The sequence below is a fragment of the Motacilla alba genome, chromosome 2 (assembly GCF_015832195.1).
Source record: "Motacilla alba alba isolate MOTALB_02 chromosome 2, Motacilla_alba_V1.0_pri, whole genome shotgun sequence".
NCBI classification, from domain to species: domain Eukaryota; kingdom Metazoa; phylum Chordata; class Aves; order Passeriformes; family Motacillidae; genus Motacilla; species Motacilla alba.
Genome location: NC_052017.1, coordinates 15,784,803 through 15,808,463, shown reverse-complemented (window position 1 = coordinate 15,808,463; position 23,661 = coordinate 15,784,803). Strand labels below are relative to the sequence as shown.

Sequence of the window (23,661 nt, the reverse complement as noted above, 5' to 3'; positions counted from 1 at the left end):
CACATTCTTGGTATGTGAACACAGCACACGAACATGTGCTGAAGAACACCTGGGACTAGGCAACCCAGTTGCAACTACAGAGGCTGTGACATTAATCCAACTGTGCATGACCACTGAATCACCAGGTATCTGGTAAAAGATGAAAAAAAAAAATCAAACAAATCCAAATAAGTTTCCTAGAAAAAATATGATTGGTCCAGGAGTAACGTGTATATAACAACCTCTATATGAAGACAAGGTATGCTTTCAGTCAACTATTCACTGGAGAGGCTAGAAGAATGGAAACGTGCAGGCATTCTGTCATTACTGTGAAGCACTGAGCAAAGATAACCAATGGCACAGACAGAGTGCTGTGGGTTCTGTGCTTGTTTTTTCTACCTCTGTTGGGGTCAGGATTGAAGGCCCTCCAGGTGATAGTTCGCATTCAGACTCAGGTTTTTATTGTTTCTTATCACTGCCATGAGTTCTGCAGTCTTTCCTTAGCAAAGCACAAAATGGCTAACTATCTCCTGTTACAAGGTCTTTTAAGGTTAAACTATCCAATTAAAAAATGACACCTAGATTATTTTCCCTTTTTAAACCAATAACTGATCTCTCAAAGCCCACAATTGGACTTTTCTGTCCAATTACAAAATACCATCCAAACCCATGAAGAAGAAGGAAGAAGAAAGTAAAGAATAACAACCTGACTTCACCTTAAAACCTCCATCTTGCTTCATATTTATTACTATATTCTAAAACCCCAAACTCTAAGTTTTCCACCTTGTGATATTACACACTTCTAACCAACTACACACCCGTAATCCCAGTGCTGTTAATCAATTTTGGAAGCCTTCTCCACAGCCTCAGGTCAAACACAGCGCTCTCTTGCGAGTCTGGGCCTTTCAGCACAGAAAGTTTAAAATTCTCGGCATGCAGGACTGCAACAGAGTGCTGCAACTACTGTCTCGCCCGTGCTGAGCAGGCCAACTGAACAGGCCAGGCAAGACTCAGCCCTGTACTGACTCCTGCATTTCTGCAAATAAATCTCCACCCACTCTCCTTGCCATCTGGGAATGCCTATCTAGCCTTTCTGAAACTCCAGTTACTGGTTCTTGATGGCAATTCCAATAGAGCCAGCAAGGGAGTCAAGCTCTCAAGTGTTGGTGGATCGGTCATCTGTGCCCTGAGCTGTCATGGTGCATGTGTTGATTTGCTCCATGATCTGCTCAGTTCTGGCAACACAGAACAAAACCACTTGGACTAGCATATCTGGAAAATCCAGAATATTGTGAATAACAAAAAACATTAAAAAATTGTTATATTTTTGTGTACATTCCTATTTATCTGGAAGTACAAATGAATGCTTTTTATTAGTCCAAACACTTTAACTAGGACTGAAAAATAAAGGTGAACCTAGAGTGAGGTGGAATTACTCTAACAGTGCATCATCAGAATCAGTGTGCTGCAACTTATAAAACCTGAAATCTGCTTAATAAAATTAAAGAAAACAGGTGACAGGAGCTCAGAAAAATGGATTGTGCCAGTTGAACAGAGAGAGAAGCAAGATTAAAAAGTCAACAAATGCTAATGCTGTAGTACAGCATATGTTCCTCTGTGCTGTATAGCCAATATATGTGACTGTGATGGGAAGGAGTTACTCTCCAGTGCTGAAAGGGTAGCTTAGATTTGAGTAAGTTCAAGTATTGGACCTTATACCGAATATTTAAGTTTTTTTGACCAGTGAATTCTGTAAGGCCAACAGATAAACACATCTCAATTCAGGACCATGAGCTGTGCCAGAATTGAAACTGCTCACAATGAAGCACACTATCATAAATGCAGGCATAAAGTCAACATTAATAATAACACTGTATTTTAAGTCAACTCTTACTATAAATAATTTACCTGAACATCAAGTAAAATGAAAGGTCTGCATACAGTGAATCTTTCAGGGAATTTATGAAAACTGAGAACTCCTACTCCCTCCATCTCTAAAGCCATAATGCTCATCTCTCCTGTGCCAAAGGAGTAACTCTTCTGCCTTCCACTAGTGAGACAAAACTTCGCTAAAAAAAATCTTTTTGAAAGAAAATTTTGTTCTAAGATAAGATCTTTGCAGAATGTGATTATGCTTAACTCCTAAAATAAGAATTTTATAAGTAAATTCAGAATTCACCAAAACAGCTCCAGGTAAATGAAGTCTTTGTATTATGGTATCTTAATTTGTCCCCAAATCCAGTTACACTCAATGTCTAAGTGGCTTACTGCCATATTAGACAACCATCCATTAAGATAACCCAACTTCTTTAGCAAATGTCACTTGAGAACGACAAAATGCTGATGTCATGCCACTACTAGCCTAGGTCAGAGATGAGTACTCTGAAGGTGAATGTCCACATCATACTTCCATTCTCAAAACTCACCTAGCTGTAATATTTTTGACATCAAAATCCTGTTTCCTAATTCACTAATTAACCGAACATTTTTAGGATAAAGTTTAGAAAATTTGAAGTACACAGAAGTATTCAAGAATTATTTCAAATTAAAGATGTCTCTTTTGACCATGCCAAACCTCTTCAATAGTTTGAGCCCCAAATAAGAAAAAGCTTCCACCTCACCTTCACCACTCCATTTTCATGCATGATGACACAGTTGTTGGGATCCTCTGAAAGTTGATATAAAGCCAGAGCTGTAGCTCTATGAACTAATGGATCCTTTGCCTTCAAGTAACGTGCTAAAGGAGCCACAGCCTTGGCCTCTCCAAAGGCAACTCTGTTGCTGCCCCACATGCAACAGTGGGCAATGGCCTCTGCTAAGTGACGTCTTAACATGTTATTGTTCTGAAGAAAGTGAAAACAACAAATTAAAGTCAACACACAACCAAAAATTCATCGGAAAGCAGAATTGTATTCCCACACATCTTTAAGGCATCCCAATTTAATTGCAGTACAATTAAAACTGGAGAGAGCTGTAAGGCATAGAGCTATTAAAGTCCCTTAATATTCTTTTTATAGCAAGTGCTGTGAATTTTTATATTATTTCAAATGTACTTTTAGACTGACTGGAAATTAGATAAGATAGCAATAAAATGTAAAATATAGCCCCATCAGCGAGATTCTTCTGCATGTTCGGATTAATTGTTTTCTCAGCCCTTTGTGCTTTTCTCATATAGCAGCTGCACCTCTCAAAAGCAATATTCTGAAACAGCAACTATTAAAATGAAGCTCATCTTCCAAACCAATTTTAGTAGCAGACACAGACTGTTTTGATGTCCAATATACGCCCCGTAGAGGAATGATTCTACAGCTCTTCCATGTAACTGCTGCAAAATCTACTGCTCTTGTCATAACCCTTCAGCTGGGCATAATGCAGTCTGAAGTAAGAAATTCCAATGCTCTTTATGATATCTTTAAATGTTACTTACTGTGTTTGCTAGCTTGGACAACAGAGGGACAACTCCATGATCTGTCATAACAGCTAAGTTTTCTTGATCTTTAGCTATATTTGCAATGGCTGCACATACACTTGTTAAAACTTCTTTATCCTTTGATTTTAGCAAATTGACTATCAGTTCCAGGCCGCCAACAAATGATCGAACCATTTCCCCAGAATTCTAAATGAGAATCAAAAGAAACATAGTTTTAAAATAGTCAATCATTATTTATATGCAAATGTTTAAAAAAGAGATTGGCATGACATATTTATTCAAAACTGCAGCTATTGCTGTATTGCCTTCACCAAGAAATATGGCTATTTGGAACTTGGAGCTCTTTTGATTGACGCATGAGAGTTAGAGTGTTTTACATACCACCATACAGGCAGAAATTCAATGCCTAAATAAAGGTATCTATCATTTTTCATACCTCAGGGTATAAAAATCTCCAGCTGTCACTTTAGAAGGGTGCAAGTCTCACTTATCAGTACTATAAGAGTGGCCAGATGGGTGCCTTGAACACCTCAGGGCATCTAACACAGCAACAGACACTTTAGGCTCTCAAAGTGTCTCCTGTTTCCTACATTTAGTCTGACAGCAAAGACAAAGGAATGGCAATATTATTTTCTTGTATCAATGCCAATGAGTATTCAGGAATATTTAAGAGGGAAAGTTACACAAGTCACGACAGCAACTGTGGGAGAACCATGGTGTACCTCAGAGTATTAAAAATCAATGTAAAATGTGAATAAAGGACACAAAAACTACCCTGGAAAAATGTCTAAGTTTGCCCATAAAAATTAAATAGAAACAGTGTGCCTGGATCTTGAATACAGGGGGTAGATCTGGTCCATTTTTCAGTAAGTTATCATAACATTTAAAAAAGTTTAGAGAAAGACAACAAGAACAATCACTGGTAGGGAACTGTTCTGCAGAAGGAATGACTAACCAACTAGAACACTCAAGGTAATAAAAGAAAAAGAAGAAAAAGAAGGAGCAACGTGATATAGATGTACAGAATCTTGAGTAGAGTGGAAAGGACACATCAGGATCTCTCTTCTAGGAGAAGAACTGGGATCATCAGAGGAAATTAGTAGACGGCATGTTCAGAATCAAAGTTGCTTTAAACAATGTACAGTTGAGAAGTTGGCAGTCCTTGGAGCAGGATTGCAGTGGCTCTCAAAAAATTTACATGTTAAGCAAATTCAAAGAAAAAAAGAAAATCCATTAATGGTTATTCAGTACGAAAGTATTCTCTCTGACTTGGAAATTTCCTGAGCACAGACTTCTTGAATTGATGTTATGGTGGCACATCTGAAGGTGGCATTGGACAGTCTTGTGTCAAACTGTTATTACATTGGAACAAGAATCAAGCGGTCAAATGGTTGGCAGTAACTTCATAGGATGAATTTCAGCTTGTGCTCCTCAGTGGTGATAAATGGGCAGAGATGGAAAGAAGGTCTGCAAGTGGAATTGGTTTTATTTGTTTATTTCAACAAGCCAATAGGAGAATTTTGAATAAAAACTACCAGACACTCTCCTGAAACCCTTTGGACTTCATGTAAGTGCAAACATGGATTATATGAACTTTCCTAGGGCTAGGGAGTGACCTTGAAGAACAAGCATGGTTTTATTATATTTATTTCTTTTGGGGGGCTGATTTATGAACAGAGTAGGGTCCAGCTGTATTGTGTCAGCTTTGCTGAGCAAATCCATCAAATCATGGACTTGGTAAATGAAGACTTCATAAGATGCTGCAGTTTCATCTTTTTTTAGTTCTGGGACTAAATGTCAAACAGAACTCTTAGCTGTGATGTTTCCTTCTCACAGAAAGCAAAAGCAGTGGGCAGGCCCATTGGGAACAAAACTTTTTTTGCCACAGGCAGAACAAATCTTGAGACTGGAAGGGAGAGCTTAAAGCCAAACTGTTTAAGGGTAAAAAACAGAAGCCACAGCATGGGGAAAAAAGGCAGCATCCAAGAGTAAACTTCATGCAAAAGTCCTAAAAACCCCCAAAATGAACACATAACAGAGGTCCTTATAGAAATGAAAATAGAATCTAAATTCAGAAGAAGGTCCATGGCTCAGAAAAGCAGTTGAGAAAGAGAAGGAGGGGCAATGCTCTGCAACTCTATCACTTTGTGAGCTGCATGTAGAGGCAAGTGGGCTTACAGAGGGTTTCCCATGGATACATCAGCATAAATGTTACTCTGTAATTGCTAGTATATGCATACCACAATGTAATGCATCTACAGACAACCACGTGAATTAAAACACTGTTTGTCCATATCAGCTTTCATGTTTGTCTTGAAATTTTAAAATTCGACCCAAGGCAGTATGTAATGGGTTACTGAGAAAGCCTTCTACACCCAAATTTCTTACCTATAAGTATTCAAGGGCTAGAAGTCAAATTAACGGACATGGGAGGAGAAAAGAAAATGAAATATTTTATATTTACTTCCAAACTTTGAAGGTCACTACAGCATTACCTTGTGTATAAATATTGCCTCAAAAGATGAGAAAGGCTCTGTTAACAGGTAAATGCTGCAGTACAAGGTCTAAGATTTGAAAGGGCCCTGAACATGATTCTGTGTTTCTGCATGGTTCAGATACCTCCATATTCCTGCTTTTGAAAGATATTCCATGAAGAGATAAAACAGTCTTTATCTCATCTTCATGAATCAATACCAACATTTTATATTTTTCTACCTGTACATATTTTCTTTCCAGGTGATTATAGCCCTATTTGTTGAATTTCTCTTCTGACAAGCTTATACTTTCCACATTTTGTACTGGAATACATCCCACTAAAGTCATGGAATAACAGATAAACAATTCAGCAGTAAGAAAAAGAAAAGATTTTCAATAATCATCTGTGAAACCAAGTAAACACAAGGACAGAGCTTTCTACCAGTGATGAAAAGCAGAGGGAAACTGCAGAAACCACATGTCAGGGAAGTTTCCCAAATGTGATTGTGGGTGTAGTCTGGTGGTCTGTGCAAGACAAAGAGAAAATCATAACAGCAAGAAATTTGAAGAACAATGAGCGGAAATAAGAACCAAAATGAGAGCTTTAAAATCCATTATTTTATGTACAAGATTTCTCTTTTTTGGAGAAACTTAAACAACAAAGACAATGTTTTTTGTATCATTTAAGCAAAACCACACACGTGCTTTGCCACACACAATATATTTCTAAACTGAAATATGTGTATTTATTATATTCAATTGCCATCCCTCAATATTTCAAAAAGAATTTACATGAAGTTGTGCCTATAATTGCAGAGGCCACAACTGAATTCTTCTGAATCTATGTTCTTTGTATTAATGATCAGATACTGCTCATAGTGTAAAATAACTTCTGTGATTTTAGTTTTCAAATACTCTCAGGCATTTTCATCTATACTGCTTTTATTAATGTAAGAGAAAAAAGAATATATAATATCTCTTTGGAGATACTTCTTCACTTTCTGTTTCAATTACAAAAAAATGCAATCTTTAAATTTCACCTTCTAAATTAATTGACAAACAACTTTGTCGGACAACTCAAAGGGTTTGTAATTTCCAGATGTTTGCTTAGCTTTCATATTTATCTGTACTATACTTTCTCCATGTGTCCCGCTTCCTTACCAATTGTAACAAAATTTTATTTAGTGGTTGTCCTAACAAGGCTATTTGGCAGAATTAGATAGGAAAAAAAGGTTAAGAATAAAGCCTAAGAAACTGTCTTCATAGAGAAAAACATTGATAACATCACTGACAAGCAATACACCAGATAATTTTATTGTATGTATCTGTGTGCACATGGTAAAGATAAGCTGAATGCATCTGTTTTAACAATATTTCCTGACCTGAACAAAGTAAGAGGCCGAACACAAAGACATCTAAAGAAGTCATAAAAATGTTAAAAAGAAACTGAAAGAGGGAAGAAGGTGTTTTTGTATTAACAGGAGATATCTTCGTTTTATAGAGTCATCATTATGATACTTTTTAATGCAACATTTAACCTGAGATGACACATGAGAAAACATGGATTGTTAAATTATGTTTCAAGTGGCTAAAGAAGAAAGGAAGAAATAACAGAATTTTTCATGACTTCATGTGACCACATCTTCTAAGTAGTGGAGAGCAAAGCTTTTATCCTCAGAAAGTATGAGAAATACTATTTTAAAATTGGATTTGAGGAGTTTACAATCTCAAGCAGTAAAAACACACCTATCTGGCATAGATGCTGAGGCCAGAAAAGTCACCTGTAGTGTCCATAAAAGCCTCATCCCCCTACTCTTACTACATACTTGTATCTTGCTGGCCTGCATGACTATTAACAAGATTCAGCTAACTTTCCCTTTTCACTTACTTCTATACTGGCTTCAGCCAAGAGCAAAAATACTGTGAGACAGACCAGCTTTGCAGTTTTTCTAATCAAGAGCAGAAACTATTATGGTATTTGCAGGACTTGATCTTTGTGGTACTTATACATTTGGGATTTTTGCGTTTTCTCACTGTCATATTCTATGTTTTTTGTGTTTATTTTCAGTGAGTAAAATTCATCAGTCTTAAGGTGAGACATACAGGAATCATAGAACTACTGGCTTCTTACATAACATAATTTCCTTCTTATTTCTTCCAAAGTGAAAACTGTTTTCTTTGTTTGAAAGATTTAAAGCTAAACATGTTATTACAAAAATACATTGTGTTTATCTTTAAAATATACTCCATTTGAAAGGTGAAATATCTCCACTAAATACAAGTAATATTTCCCTCTCAAGACCTTAAAAAGCTTAAGGAGTCAAAGCTAATTTGACAAATTGAATCACTTTCGCTGAAATAAGTGATGGCATGGCTGGGCAAACAAACTTGAGTTATCAAGAGTCACCTTTAAACTACATTTTCTTTAATGATGGAAGCTTTTCCTTTCCATTTGCTATTCCCAACTGAATAACTTCTCATTCTACTGCACAAACCAATTTAAAGTTCAAAATAAAGAAATGTAAAGAAGTTTCTATATTACAGCTGCTTAGTGAAAAAGGAAAACAAAATTTATATAGGAAAGTTTCTATTCATTGCTCTTATTAAATAACTCAATGGTAATATCGATCAAATTACTTTATATTTTAAGGCTAATTTTATTCCTGTCTGTACAGCTATGGAGGCTTCCACTGCTGCAGAACAGAGGAAGAAGCATTTGTAAGATGAAACTACTTCCCTACATCTCGTAACTTTTCTTCTGTGAGAAAATGCAATGTGTTAGGAAAACAACAGCAGACAATGAACATGGATTTTTGTGTCCTCTCCACCTTGAAGAAACAATTAAAGCCAAAGCAACAAAGCAGAGTCGCTTTGTCATGGTTCCAATGCTACTCTGTAGGCCCTAAGTGTAGAATTCCTCTTCAGAATTTCTTCTCTTCAGGGATTTGATCATTGCACACTTGGCAACTGTATTGCTCTTGACACTTTCAAGAAACCAAAGTGAAGTCAATTATCCAAGCATACAGCCCAAGAAAGCATGCAATGCAGGTTCTCTAAAAATGTCAGGGGAAAAATGTCTACCTAGTCACTAATGCAACTTTTAGTAGTTCTGTCTGTTGTTTTCCTTACTTTTCAGTCTGGCAGATTATAGCTGAAGCTCAGCACTGGGTAATTGCCAAAGTCCTTTTTCTTTCCCCCCCACATAAGCAATGAAACAATGAATATCAAAGTCCTTTGATGCCACAGTTGTCTAAATTATGTTAGATTATTTTGAGGAGCATTTAAGTAATGGATGTATGAGAAACAAGTAACACTGATTAACTGGAAAAAAAACATTATTTCAATTGGTTTTTGATTTAATTGAATTCAAACATGTCTAAGCAAACCTCTTATAATCCTTAATATGTTTATGAGATAGTCATCACTAATATGTAAGTTAATATTGTAGAAGTGCAGACAGCAATATTAGAATGTTTCGAGGATGGTGAAGTTAAACAATCAAGTCAGTGACAACACAAACTAAGAAGTTGCTAAAACAGTTATTGTTTGTCTTTGCATGTCTGGCAGGGTTCCAGAAATAGAGTGGGCTATAAGAAGGCAATCATATCATGTTGTACCACTCATCATTACAGACCACTGAGAATCTGAACAAGGAGAATGAAGTATAAAATATGTTTTAGTTCAGTCAAAGTTTCATCACTTGATAAAACGATTGCTTGAAATCTTCTGGTATATATTATGTAGCAAATGAAACAATGATCTCCATGCTCTTTTCTTGCTTTAGGACCTACAGATCTTCCAGTGTCACGTGAGAGGGTAAAGACAGGAAAAGAGGGACATGGATAAAAAGGAAAAACAAAGAAGAGAAGAAAAAAATTAGAGGAGGATGGGGTTTAAGTATTTTGTAGATTTTCTAAATATTTTTCTAGTGAATCAGATTTAAAAGCAAAGAAGCTCCACAACAAGCTGTTGACTAGCATGTGTAGCTGTTAATAAACCAAGCTACAAGAAAAGCTGGTCAAATATTTTCCAGTGGAACAGTATTCCATCAGAAAATGCTAATGGAATGGAATCAAAACCTTCCATGAGAACACAATGACTTCTTGAAAAGTTTTGACAGAAACCAGGCAGAAAGGCAGGCTAAATAACCAACGTGTCTCTTCATCTTTTCTCTTGTCAGCCAGATGGCTGATGAGTAGCCTGCCAGGCTCCTTGGCTTCTAGTTTTCATAGAATCCTTGACTTCTTGCCTGATGGGCTGCCAAACAGCTGGAAATCCAGGTCTCCAGGAGCTCCTAAGCTTTTTGGCTTCTTGTGGTCTCTGAGCTCTCAGACAGCTGCTTTGCATGGAACTTAGGGCCCAAGTCTCCTGTGTGAGGGAGACAGAGGCTACACCCTTTGCTTCCCGGCTTCCACGTTGTGTGTTTTACAGAAACTGGACTCCTAGATTTGTAGGCAATAAAGACCTCAGGGCATTTTATGTCAGTCCATTTAGGATCTCCAACATGTCTGTAGGAGGCCCAAACAACTCCTGAGAGTCAGTTCACTAAACAAGGCAGCCAGTGTCAAGAGTCATTGCATGAACTGGTTCTGCATGTACCCTGCAAGCACAGCAGTCACTTATGGATTCACCAAGCCAGGTCTGGATTCCTGAGCTTCCTAAATCTCTGAGGACACTGGTTCTCTGAAAGGCTTCAGAGGCAAGCAAAAAAAATTCCTTATTGTCTCTCTCATGGTATGCTTTTGATGCTTGGTTAATAAAAAATGCCTAAAAATTTGGAGTATCTAAATCCAGATACCAGGGAGTAAAAACTGTGTAAAATGAGAGCAAATACAGAGAAGTAGGTATGATAGACATAAAAAATTCTAATGTCTAGAGAAAACAAATAGAAAAATGGAAAGAGAGCAGTAAGAGCACTAAGTCTGAACCAAGGTTTCTGTGTAAAATTGCAAGAAGCACAGCAGGGCAAACAAAGAAACTGGAAAACACTGTACATACACAAGCAGGAAATTTTGACATTTAAGGCTTAACCCAAGAATGGTACAAAACCAAAAATGCATTGGTAGTACTTAACTAAAATATTTAAACTGTAAAACAAAGGAACAACAGTGTGTTGTATGCAGCACAATTATCTTTATACACTATAGTTTCAAATTAGTAAAATGTGCAATCAAAGCATCTTAATGTATTTAAAACAGCAAATAGTTTTACTTTTTTTAAATATTAGAAGAATTTCCAACTTCAACTACATGTCTTTGTTATTCTTAGAAAAGAAATGCTCTCTGTGGTTTTATACATATGGTTATGTTAAACTTTCCATAACAAGGAAAATCTATGTAAGAATAGGTCATCAGCAACATATTTTCTACCCATAGGTTAACTCTAGGCTGGTTGGCTGCAAAACTCACTTCCTCATTATATAATACAGCTGCAGGACTGAACACTAATTGACCTTCACACATACCCATTTTGTGACCCTTCCCTCTTAAACCCGGTTTAGTTTTGGGGTTTTTTGTGTCAGCATGGGCATTCTCTTTCCCCTTATGAAATAAATACACAGACAACTTTACATGTCTCACCTTTTATCACACCCATGAGAGTCTCCTGTAGAACTGAAACCACAATATATCAGAAAAAGGTGAGATGCTATTCCACAGGTAATTTTTAAGAAAAAAGTGTAAGTTTATTTCTCTTGTCTTTCAAACCCCCAGTCTCTGACTCTTTACTTAAATTATTTTGACAGACAAAACACAGCACTGTAACAGCTACTGAGAAATAATTAACTCTACCCTAGCTGAAACCAGGACAACTCTATACATAGATGGCTTAATGAAGTTCTTTGAGAAAACCTCACAGCTGTAGCTTTAACAAGGCTAAAATTGAAAGCTGAAAGTTTATATGCAGGCACATGGGACAGAAAAACACGATACCTGATATTACCATCTGCATTTTAATGTTTGCACCCAAAACTCTACTAAATATGAGGACAGAAAATAACCTCTAGAACTTTTTTCCTTTTTCTTTTTTTTTCTTTTAATTTATTTAAAGATTCCAGTAGAAAGTTCCTCTGTGAGGAAATAGGAATTTTCATACAGACTCAAGCTGGCAGTGTTCCTTTTACTGGCACAATGCATTTGGGTGGTTTTTATAATAGCCCAAATTACATCTTTGTAGAATTTCTCCAAATGTTTATGTTTGGGCTGATGTATGTTGGGAGAACATTACAAGCACTGTTTTTCAAAGAAGCATCATAACCAAATATTGCTGTTCCAACATCAACAGAGTTGAGTAGACTTCTCTTACTCATTTTTCATAATCATTTGTGTTTCTTGGACAGTGCACTTACACTTTGCTACTAGCAATATGCCTGCAGTAGTAGCTTTTCCCTTAGGAAGTAAGGAACTAATTAATAAGAATCTGCTTCTGTTAAGATAATTCCTTTAATTCCTTTGTAATAAACAATATCACTTAGTTACATCATACTAATAAAATTCAATTCTATGGGAAGTACTCTTAAAACAATTGTAGTGAGAGTTAGCATGAAAAAGAAACATATAATCACATCCTACAAAATAACTGCTGTATCAGAATGTTTGATTAGCTTCTAAGATTTTTTAAAATATAGAAAATAACCTTTAAGTTGGTAGTAAAATGAAAATATCTGTGCAGAAAAATGGATGCTGCATTAACTTGTTATAAAAATTTGTTTATGATACTACTTAACAAATTCAATTTCATCTGTGAACCTCCACAACACAGAAGAGAACCATTACAGCTTCCACAAAAGAACACAGAAAGAAAACGGACTCCATTCTCACAGCTATTTGAAACACAGTTTGCACTCCCAAGTACAGGATTAGAAAGACCAGAACACACACAACCCTTTAAAGTCATCTACTTATTACTGCTTTTCAATCAAGCACTGCATAAACCAAACTGCTCCTTGGAAGATCGTGTAAATTGTTGAATAATATTAACTTTGAACAAAAAAACCCAAATCTCTTTAGAGAGAAATAGTTGCTGCACTTCCTCAGTGTGGCTGTAGTTGCTGCTTTATACATATTTCTTTCTATTCAGCGTCAGCGGAAAGGGTATTATTGGTAGGTTTGTTTCAGTGAGCCACTTGGCCTCAGTGTCACACAAAGAACTCTTTGTGGGATCACAGATTAGCATTAGGGAAGGCGGCCAAGAGAGATGAAAGGAGAATAGCTACACTAAGGGTGTACATAGCTTGCACTCATCAAACACCCCAGGGGAAAAATGGAGAAAAAAATCCATGTAATGCATAATTTCATTAGTTGTCCTCTATTCCCTTAGTTTCTGAAAAAGGGCTTTTAGTGGAAGTTCTAGCAATGTGCAGTCCTACTCTGGCACTTCAAGTTGCAGAGTCTTACACATAGGAAGTATTACCTCAGTACTGAGATCAAGTAGTATTTTAACATTCAGTTATAGCAATATTGTTCAAGAGAGAGGCAGTTATATTCGTATCTTTACAGAGGAGAAATGTTTCGACTGCACCATTAGGCACCAAAAAACTTTACTGCATTAGAGTGCACATTTAAAAAAAAAAGATTAAAAGATAATTCAGAATAACCAGCATATGTGAAAAATGACAAGCAAGCTGCCATTGTAGAAATCATTGGAAAGAAATAAAAAGTGCTTGAGTTATAAAAAACAACACCAAATTTTCTCACTAGATATCCATATATCTCTATATCTATATATCTGTATCATTGAATGATCTACATAATTAATAGCAGTCACACAGTGCTCAATCCCAAACAGGAAACTGCCTGCAAAGGATGCCACAGATATCTTGCACTTAGAAGGAATTACTATTCTTTACATAGTCAGGATCTCCAATCCTGTGTAGAAGGATATATAATTCTCATATAGTAGAGATAAGATGCAAATGTTGCATTAAATATAGAGGTAAATCAGAAATGGAAGCTAGTACTGTACAGGGATTAAGGTATAAAGTTAGTACTCAAGGAAACTTCTAATGGGGAAGAAAACCTTGCCCATTTATTTTATCAAATGTCAATGCTAAGAATTCAAAGATATGACTTGCAGCTTATCCTCACTATTTTACCTCTATTTGGAAACTGACATGAAATAAATGAATAGCTCAGTCTTCTGTACACAACGGACCTGCACAACCACCACTATTCACAAGTGGCACTTTTTGTTGGCAGTCCGAGTAGAAAACCTGAAGATTACATTGGCACTGAGTCTAAAATATGCTCTAAAACCAAATGATTGTCTCTTGAGAATACAGCTGAAGTAGACCACAGTGAAGAACAACTAGAATTACCCATGCTATTCATAGCCTGTGAGTAGAAGCTTTCTGTTTTCAGCATTGTCCGATTTTCATCATGCTTTTTTTGGGAACAGTAAGCTTAGGTACTGATAAGTTACTAAAATATATTTGTCAATACAGAAAACACTGTAAAGGCAAAACAGATTATGTAATGGGTGCTAGATGGAGGACTATCCACTTTTGAAAAGTAAATACACATGTTTTTTAAGCAGTTAACAGAATGAAATTAAGAGAGTGTAAGTAGCAAACAGCAAAGTATTGCTGGAAATTATCCAAATATAAAAAATATATGAGTATGTGTATATATATCTATATATATATATCTATATATATAGATATAGATATAGATAGATATATATGTATGTATATAACAAAACTGTTACTTTAAATAGTTTCTTACCTTAGCATTTTCAACACAAGGACAAAGAGCCCAAGCTGCACTTGCTTGAACATCTGGGTTAGGATTTTTCAACAATGACCATAGCAAGCGGACTCCATCAAGACTGTCAATTATCCTGTTGCAGAAACAGATCAAAAAAGGGAACATTAATTATGGAGTATACAATGTTGAATCTCAAATTATATCAGTTTGTTTGGAACACTGCTCTAAGAAACACTGGCAGGATTCTGACATACTGTTTTGCTTTATGCAAGTGCTTGTGTTTTATTGACAGCTAATCACCATCAACATACTCAACAAACAGTGCCCATTATAACAGATGGGTGCCAATAACTGATGTAAAGACAGAATGTTTTCTAACTAAATCTCACTAATGTTGTTTACTTTTTTCCAGCACTGTCATTCAGAGTACTTATAGAAGATAAAGTAAGCTACATTATAACCAGAACTCATAAACGTGAAAACAAGCATGTGACTTTTTAATGATCTGCATGCAAAGTGAAATCTGAGTTTGAGCATACTGGCTTCTTTCATATAGTAACAAATACTTTCCAAAACAAATATTTATGCCCAAAACTATGTACTTAACTTTTTATTCAGTCTATGCTTAATGTATTTACCTTGCTCTATGACATATTTTTAAAAACTATGTTTCTAATCAAGCATTAGAAATTAAAATGGTCACACTACAGAGCATCCTTTGTTGGGCACGAATAACGTGTAACTTGTTTCCCATATGTTCCTTCCTAACAAGACCAACACTGAGCACTATGTTATAACTATTTAAACATACTATAATCAAAGTATCTTCATGACTAGCTGAGAAATGAATTAGCATCAGAATCATCTCTACACCATCTGGGTTATGTTTACGTATCGATCAGGCTTGGGGATCATAACTTCACATTAGGTTCCAATGAATACCCTAAATGAAAAGGAAGGTCAGACAAAACTTACTAGCCTTTAACAACATCCCTTTTTTCAAAACACTGCATTAAACTCAAAGCAGATGAACTGAAGTTGAAGAGAAGCAAGCACACCTTCATTGTCTAACCTCAAAAGTAAAAAATTCCATTGCATATAATGTGTTTCTAGCTTTAATTGTAAATGCAAGAGCATTCAAAACACATTTTTAAGAGAGCTTAAAAAAAGCAGGTAAAGCATCTCATTTCTGTTCACTATATATGCTGTGCCAGGAAATTTTAAAACTAACTATAAAATTAACTTTGTGTGTAATTCTATCATCATTTGAAGCAGAAGAAATAAATAAGGACATGTAGTCTGTCTAAAATAACCAAGGACTTTATTCATAACATTTGAATGTAAACTGTTTAAACAACTATGTTTTTCAAAATAATACTTTTTGAACAAAGCTATGGTTAAGCTAAAAAACCCTACATTTTTATGATCTGCCAGTTTCAGTATAGCTTATTTCACTCACTCAGGTCCAAATCAATTGCAAGAAAAACATCAAAGGACAAATTCAGAAGTCTTAACACAACAAAATATAACAATAGGAGCACAGACTACACAATTACGCATACATTTTGACATAATAATGATGACTTAAGTAAAAGCTTCAAAACAAACTTTTAAGTCCCTCCAAACCCCAAACACTTTTAAGCAATTTTAACATTACTCTCCTGTCATTTCAGAAAGTACAAGGAATTTTATCCTATATTGGAATTAATTAAAAAGAACCCATGAATCTTTCCTCTAGTCAAGCAGAGTACTGATCATTTACCAACATGAGGTACTTCCTCCCAAGAGGGCCTAAATATAAATGACCCAGCTCCAACAAGTATATAAAAATCAAGAGATAGGAGCCAAACACTGAGCTCAGATTTTTCCACCACACCTTAAAAAACAACCTCTAAGCTGATTTATCTTTCCTTTCTATTTCTTTTAAAGCTTCCTTTTCAATTGGAAGTTTACTTTCATTTTCTTTTCAGTTTTCTGGTCTTCAGTATTTCAAGAAAAACTTGCCTCCCTCTATCGCTAATTTGCTAAAGAGTTTTGCCTTCTGCTTAAAGACTGGAAAGACCAGTTGTCTTAGATCAACAGAACCCAGCTCAGACTATGTGAAAGTATAGTTCTCTGACCATTCAACATGCATAAAATAAAACTAGGAAACAGTAAAAACAAAACAATAAAACCTCCAAATCACATTGTTCATCACTGATTACTTGCTGTTACAGTAGACCAACAAATAAAAATACCTCTACATACAGGAATGATGCTCTTAAATTCTCACTCTGGAAGAATTGTAATTGTGTAATCGCCACACAAGAACAATTTGTGCAAGAACAAGCCTTATTTTCATTTTCATGAGAACATACATTTGCCAATCGAGAAAGCAGTGCTAAAAAGTTCAATTTTTAAATCTTCCTATGGTTTCCTTACACAATCCAGCAGATGAAGAAAATGGGTGCTGAATGAGTGCATTTGCCTTTACAGCAAAGAGAACACTAAAATAAATGGTCCTGAAAAATGTTTCCTCTATAAAAGTGCTTAGACATTAACTTCCTTCCCTTGGAAAAACTCCTTTTTAAAGCTGACAAAAAATACACATTCAGTTTTCTTTACAAAAACAGAAAGAGGAAAATAGACCTGTAATCTTGGAAATTCTAGCTTTGATGGCATAATGCTAAACAACATTATAATTTGCTTTTTTATGTATTTTTTGTATCTAATTTTCTTCCCACAATGTATTATAATATTATTAACGGGATGAAGTAATAAAGCTTCTTACCACAATAAATACAAGCAAATGTAACATGAAATTTACTTTTTGGTTGGCATTCAATTCTGTATTCACGTATAGTTAGCACATTATTCACTCTGTGGCTTCAGTCACTTAAGTAATTTATATTACTATAATTTGTTGATATTCTGTTGATAAAATTAAACTACACTAAAATTTGGAGCAGGCAACCACTCAAGGGTCTGTTAAAAGACAGGTTTTTTAATAAAAATGCAAAACATTTTATTTGAAAGCTGAATGGAATCTCATAAAAGCTGCAATAATACAATATTTAGTTGATATAAAAGTCTTAATATTTAATACTTTAATATTCAAATGCTTTATGGAATAGTTGATCTGCTTTTGTATGTATGTATGTATGCGTGTATGTAATGTATTTAATGTCCAGAACACTATTAATAGTCAAAATTTTTACAGTCATGAAACTCACTCACAGTACAAATGTAAACTTTATTATAAGCCACTTGGTTCTTCACTGTAATTACATAACAATACATAAATATGTGGAGTTCAAATGCAAGAGCCCAGGTTCTGATCTGTTGTGCCTCTATTCCTTAGCACAGCCAAGACATCTCACAATGGAACTGGGGCCACCTCTTCTAATTCAAAGTTCTCTGTCACAGACTGATCTTGTTTGATCACTGATATAATTTAGAGTATATATAATTTTAATTTATAATTTTAATTTAATTTAAAGTGATTATATAATATAGTAATTATATAATACTGTGATTATAATGATATAATTTAGAATATTATTCTGCTCCTCAAAATAACCAAAAGTTAGAACTGGCTGAAGAAGCACTCCTGTCATGGGCTGCTCTGCTGGCCAGACATGATCAGAGTAGAGGTGAAGGGATATTTTCAGCTGACATCATCACTCCTACCAAATGGCAAGGTGTAGGACCAAAACATCTTCCTGCTTCCAACAAAGAACATATGTATGGTGTACACAGAAGAGGTCTTATGGGCAAATGATTTTATTGCAATTAAACCCATTCAGAGATTATTGCAATTTTTAGGTTACAGTGAATTGGTATTTGCTATTTTACTAGTGCAGACTGGTCAACTTAAGATAATTTTTTAAAATTACTTTTGTTCTGTGTTCACAGGCAAAAGTTGCCTAATGAAGACTTTTCACATTATGTAACAATCTCATTATCATTATATCATTAAATATTATAAGCAAGATGTGGCTTGCAATTCTAGAAATTTACTTTGCTTTTTTAAATATATCTGAAATTAGCAAAACTGTTAATCTGAACTAGTACCTCTTTTTCAAGTTAAAACTTAATATTGAACATTTCCAGAAGAAATGTCAACATGAATTGCTTAAACACACATATGTACACACAGCCTAGACATCTGTTTGTCATATCTATCATCTTACTATGCTAAAATGTTACCAGAACTTTTTTTTACTTACCAGAACTTTGAGAACTTCAGTTTAATTGCCTGCCAATTTAGACCACAAATACAAATGTAAATAAACAAAGTTATACTGACTCTGTATTGTGCTCACTGGTAAGATTACAGGGTTTAATTCTGTCAGAATGTAATCTCATCTTTTTTGAAACCACAATTTAGCATTTTTTCTTACAACTTTCACTGGTTGCTGCTGACTGCTTTGATAAATAGTATTATATACCAATGACTCAAACTCCATCTGCTTGGCTAAAATAATCCTCAGTCTTGAATGCCAGCGATGCAGTCTATGGATTTTCAAATGGAAAGGGTAAATGAAAATCTAGTGTCAGTTAAAGAATAAGCACTAGCCCTTTGTTTTTAGTTAAATAAAGTTAGTAACTTATAAAAAGTTCCTCAAAAAGATAAATATAAATAAAAAATATACAGCAACATCTCTGTCAGTGATGGTACAGCAGACCAAGTATGGAGAACAGCTTCATGCTGTCTACATAAGCGTAAGGAAGTTCAGTCACATAACTGTGTTGGGTTTTTTAGATAAGTCAACTCATTTTTGGCTGTGAGAGAATCTGGCTGCTGTTTTTTTATTTTAAATAGCTCAACAGAGTCAGTAAGAATCACGTAATTCCTTCAAGTTGCCTTGAAGTAAAGGATTGGTGCAGAAAAGTAACACTACTGTACCTTCCATTCCGTATTTGAAAAGCCACAGTGTCAACCAGGAAACACGGCAGAAATAAAATATTTAAAAGACATATAGAAGATGTACATTCACCTATGCCTATCTATTAGTCTCTCTTTGTCAGTGCAAGCTTCTTCCACGGAACATAAAATAACAGCACAGTATTTCCCTCAGAATTTAACTGCACTGCTTCATAGAATATTCTCAGCTTTTTCTAGTCCATAATGTTTTATTTCTTATATTAATCACAACCTCTTCCTTATATATCTGAATCATTTACAGAAATTATGTGAACTCCACTCCTGGTCTGTATGGTCTTCACATATCTACTTAATATCAAGGATAAGCACATTCAAAGTAGAAGACTGCTAAACTGAGTATTTCGTCTCTAAGCAATACTTTGTCAAACACACCTGCAGCTAATGAAATGTAAGAATAGATCTGAAAAATCTCAATTCTTATGAGGGCTTAAATTTTACTACATATGAAAGTCAATGACAGCAGAATCCAGGAAAATCATAATAATTCTAAAAGTTTCTATAATACCAAACTAAAAAAGTTACACTGTAAACAGAGCCTGTCTGTACCACATGACAAAAAAAATCCCCAAGCCTTAAGACCTGCCAGCCAAATTTGGTAGGAAAAAAACAGTAGAGAACTGATTACCTAGAACCTGTCAAACCATACTAAGAAACAAGTGATTATGAAATAAGAAATGTAATAAGGATCCAGCTACATGAATCTGAAAGAGCATGAACACCTAAGCATCAACCTGCTGCAACAGAAAATTCTCATCACCTTTATACACGTACAGGCTGCCAGTGGCTTTGCTTGGCTTCTTTCTAGAAGGTAATCTTGCCACATTTCCACACCCTTGTTAAGATGTGTCTTTTTGATAAAGAACTTCAGAAAATATTTACAGAAAGAGACTGACCTTCACAGTAGTTTCTAACAAGGCTATTTATTGTTTTAGGCCCTAATTTTGTAAACAGAAAAGAGTCGTACTACAGACTCTGTGCGTGTGTGCATTTCATGTCTTTGGTGACTTGTTCTTCCCCAAAAGGAGAACAATTTGGATGAAGAGATATATTTTCAACTTCTGCTGTACTGAGCTGAGAGGAGGAGAAGGGAGAGGAATGGACATACTTTTTTTCTTTTTCTTGTTTTTTTTTGAGAGAGATGAGGGTCAGTGGTGGGAGGGGAGGTTGCTTGTAAGTGCCCTGTGAGAGGCGCAGCACTCAATCAAGGAAACAATTTAGACATATGAGCAGTTACACTGCTGTCAACTAACTGCTGTTATTATGCTGTTTTAACTAAGCATTATTTTTTAAAATTGCTGAATTTATTCACACTGGGATGAATCATGCTTTGGTAAAAATATAGCAGCAGTGTCTCTTCTAGTACTACAACCATAGCTAGCACAATACAACAGGTACACGGCACAGTCATGCTAATAATTTTTGTGTAACTTTTTTTGTAGTACCAAAAAGTATAATCACACTTATTTAAGATCTTGCTTACTTGGTAATGTTTAGAAATACTTTTAGAAACACTTCTAAAGTTGAGAACTTCAACAGAGAATGTTTTATATGAATGGAATTCAGTATTTGATTCCTTTGTTCACTCTTTACAAACTGTATAATATAAATTTTGTCCCAAACCTGTACTTTCTCCTTCTCAAAGACAAGACAGACTCTGTTCTATCACAATTTTCAGTAGCAACTTGCATTTTTTTATGCTTATACTGAACACATTCCAGTATGAAGTTGTCCATTCTGAATACTACAAGTGACAGTTCTGAGTACTGGAGTATGTCTGAGCTTTTATAAATATCAGTTTATATTTATTGGCATTTAAGTTTCTCAGTATTTGCAATGCTAATTCTCTTAGGTTAATATATTATGCTAAAGGCTGTTTTTTAGTGAGAAATGTCATTAAAATGATTTCATTTATTTATACTTTTATGCTACATGGCTAACTGCTCATACAACCCATGTTTATGGTTGTGTACCATCCAGCCTTTTGCCACTGGGTGACAGCCAAAGCATGAAAACAAAAGCCTTATTCAGGGAAAGAATTCCCTGCACTGCTATATGAATATCAAGTGAATGATGCAAATCAGAACAGGAGGAGCTTAATAAAACTCTCTTTCTAACCTCCTTCATGTATAAGGAGGGAAATACGCTGAGAATCTTGAAGTAAATATCCCTGTAAGAGAACAGTAAATGCCACAAATGCCGACCTCAACATTAAACTAGAACACTTCATCATAAAACTCAACGATCTTCGTAATTTGTACAATTCTACATCAAAGAATCAAAGACTGTGTTTTCCTTTGATTTTGCAAAGGAATAAGAGGGGAGAAAAGGATCCAAAACTGTCTGAGTTCACAAAAGGAATGATGAAGAGGGACAAAAGAGCTATACAATGCAAGTAATACTCTACTACCAAAAAACTGAGTTTATTTTCATGACAGTAAATGTGTACATTTCCTTTTAGAATAACTCTCTTAATTTAGGCTATTTTTAATGACTTAAGAACAGAAGTAAAAAGAGAGGGCAAAACATAGACCTGTCATGCAGCACTTCAAAATGGTGGTTGTAACTTTGAATTTGAACTTAAACAAAAATCAATTTACTAAAGGTTTTTTTTATTTTTCTTAAAATGTGAAAGCTTTACATTCTGTATATTTTCTTAATATTTTTTTATCTATAGCAAATTTACAGTAAGATGTGACTAACCCACACAGCTCTGTAAAAAGCAAGAAGCAAAAGATATTTTAAATCAGATTAGAATTTACTATATTTGCACCAGAATAACTGAACTGTTTTTCAGTATTTAAAATGCTGTGAATATTAATAACTTACGACATATTTTCAGGTTCCATTGCACAACCTGCCACTGCTTTGTTGACATTCACAAGCAGGGCCTGATTAGTTGCAGTCAGTAACTTCACTATAGGTGCAATTCCACCACATCTGCGGATGGTGCCTCGATTTTCTTCCTCTTGGCAACATTCTCCCAGTGCTCCAATGACATTTATAAGGACCTCTTCAGGCTGATCAGTAAGCAATGTTACCAAAGTTTCTATGGTTTTATATTCCTGAAATCTAAAAGACCAATAAATCCAAAGTTGGTATTTTCAGTGTGTTACCAATATAAGCTTAATTTTATAACTAAAGTATTATTGTACTTGAAGTACAAGTTTTAATTTCTGTATGCAAATCACCTTGCTGAAGAAATCCCAATACAGGTAAACCATTCCAATCAATTACTCTAAGTGTGACATACAGTCTCATTTCTTACTCTACCATTCTAACTACATTTCTACAATTTAGCTAAGAACCTCCTGAGTAGTTTGAGGGTTTTTTTAAACTTGACATGTATATGCAACACCTACAAACAGCTGAAGTCAAACCAGAATACTGGCAATTAATGTGCTATCTTTACTTCCAACACTTTTCCCTGCTATATTAACAACAGCTGGAGTAGTATTGTACCAGACCCTCCTCCACCTCTCTGAACCAAAGGATGGCCCTTACTTTTCACTAAATATGAGCCTTTAGAGAGTTTACCCTGAGCAGTTCTATATTCAGTTCAGGCCTAATACACTGCATTTTCCTGATGTCAGAGCCATAGTTCTAGTACATTTTTATAGCACAATGTTAGATTCCAACTTGTAATTCAGAAATAAGTTGACAGAAATTTGACTTGACTCTTGTACTAATACTTTCCCCATTCTTCATAGAACTTTTGATACAGAGAATCAAAAATATGGGTTTTTAAAGCTTGATGGTCCTATCCTACAAAGAGATGTGTGTTAAACCTCAAAAGATCCTCTTTCAGAACAGGATTTTTTCCTTGGTGCTGGAATATTTTTTAATTTTTTTTTGTTTGCTTTTTTTTGTTTAAAACTTAGGAGATTCTTAACACTTAATAAATACTGCATCTTCCTCTTATACATTTGCTGATACACCCTGATAGCTCCATGTGGTATATCAAGCTAAATCTAACTTGTATATAATCTAATTATCAGAGAAAATTTCTCTGAGAGCACTGAGTTCTTGTTTGTGCTTTCCTCCCAGCCCCTAGCTTCTGGGAATGTCTACTTGAGCTACAAAAACTATTTTCCAGGAATCAGTTTCTCATGTGGCTTTTCTTTTATACAAAAAAATATTAGTATTTCAGA

The 23,661-nt window shown here is 35.1% G+C and overlaps 1 protein-coding gene across 2 annotated transcripts in view; it reads right to left on the bottom strand.

Moving 5' to 3' along the window:
- ODAD2 (outer dynein arm docking complex subunit 2) overlaps positions 1 to 23,661 on the bottom strand; it is a 66,642-nt gene that overhangs the window by 20,041 nt on the left and 22,940 nt on the right. For both annotated transcript variants that reach the window (XM_038128227.1, XM_038128226.1), the window contains exons 10-13: positions 22,340 to 22,582; positions 14,605 to 14,719; positions 3,407 to 3,595; positions 2,601 to 2,822 (exon numbers count right to left, since the gene is read on the bottom strand). In XM_038128227.1, the coding sequence (XP_037984155.1) occupies positions 2,601 to 2,822; positions 3,407 to 3,595; positions 14,605 to 14,719; positions 22,340 to 22,582 (769 nt within the window). The remainder of the gene's footprint in view (positions 1 to 2,600; positions 2,823 to 3,406; positions 3,596 to 14,604; positions 14,720 to 22,339; positions 22,583 to 23,661) is intronic.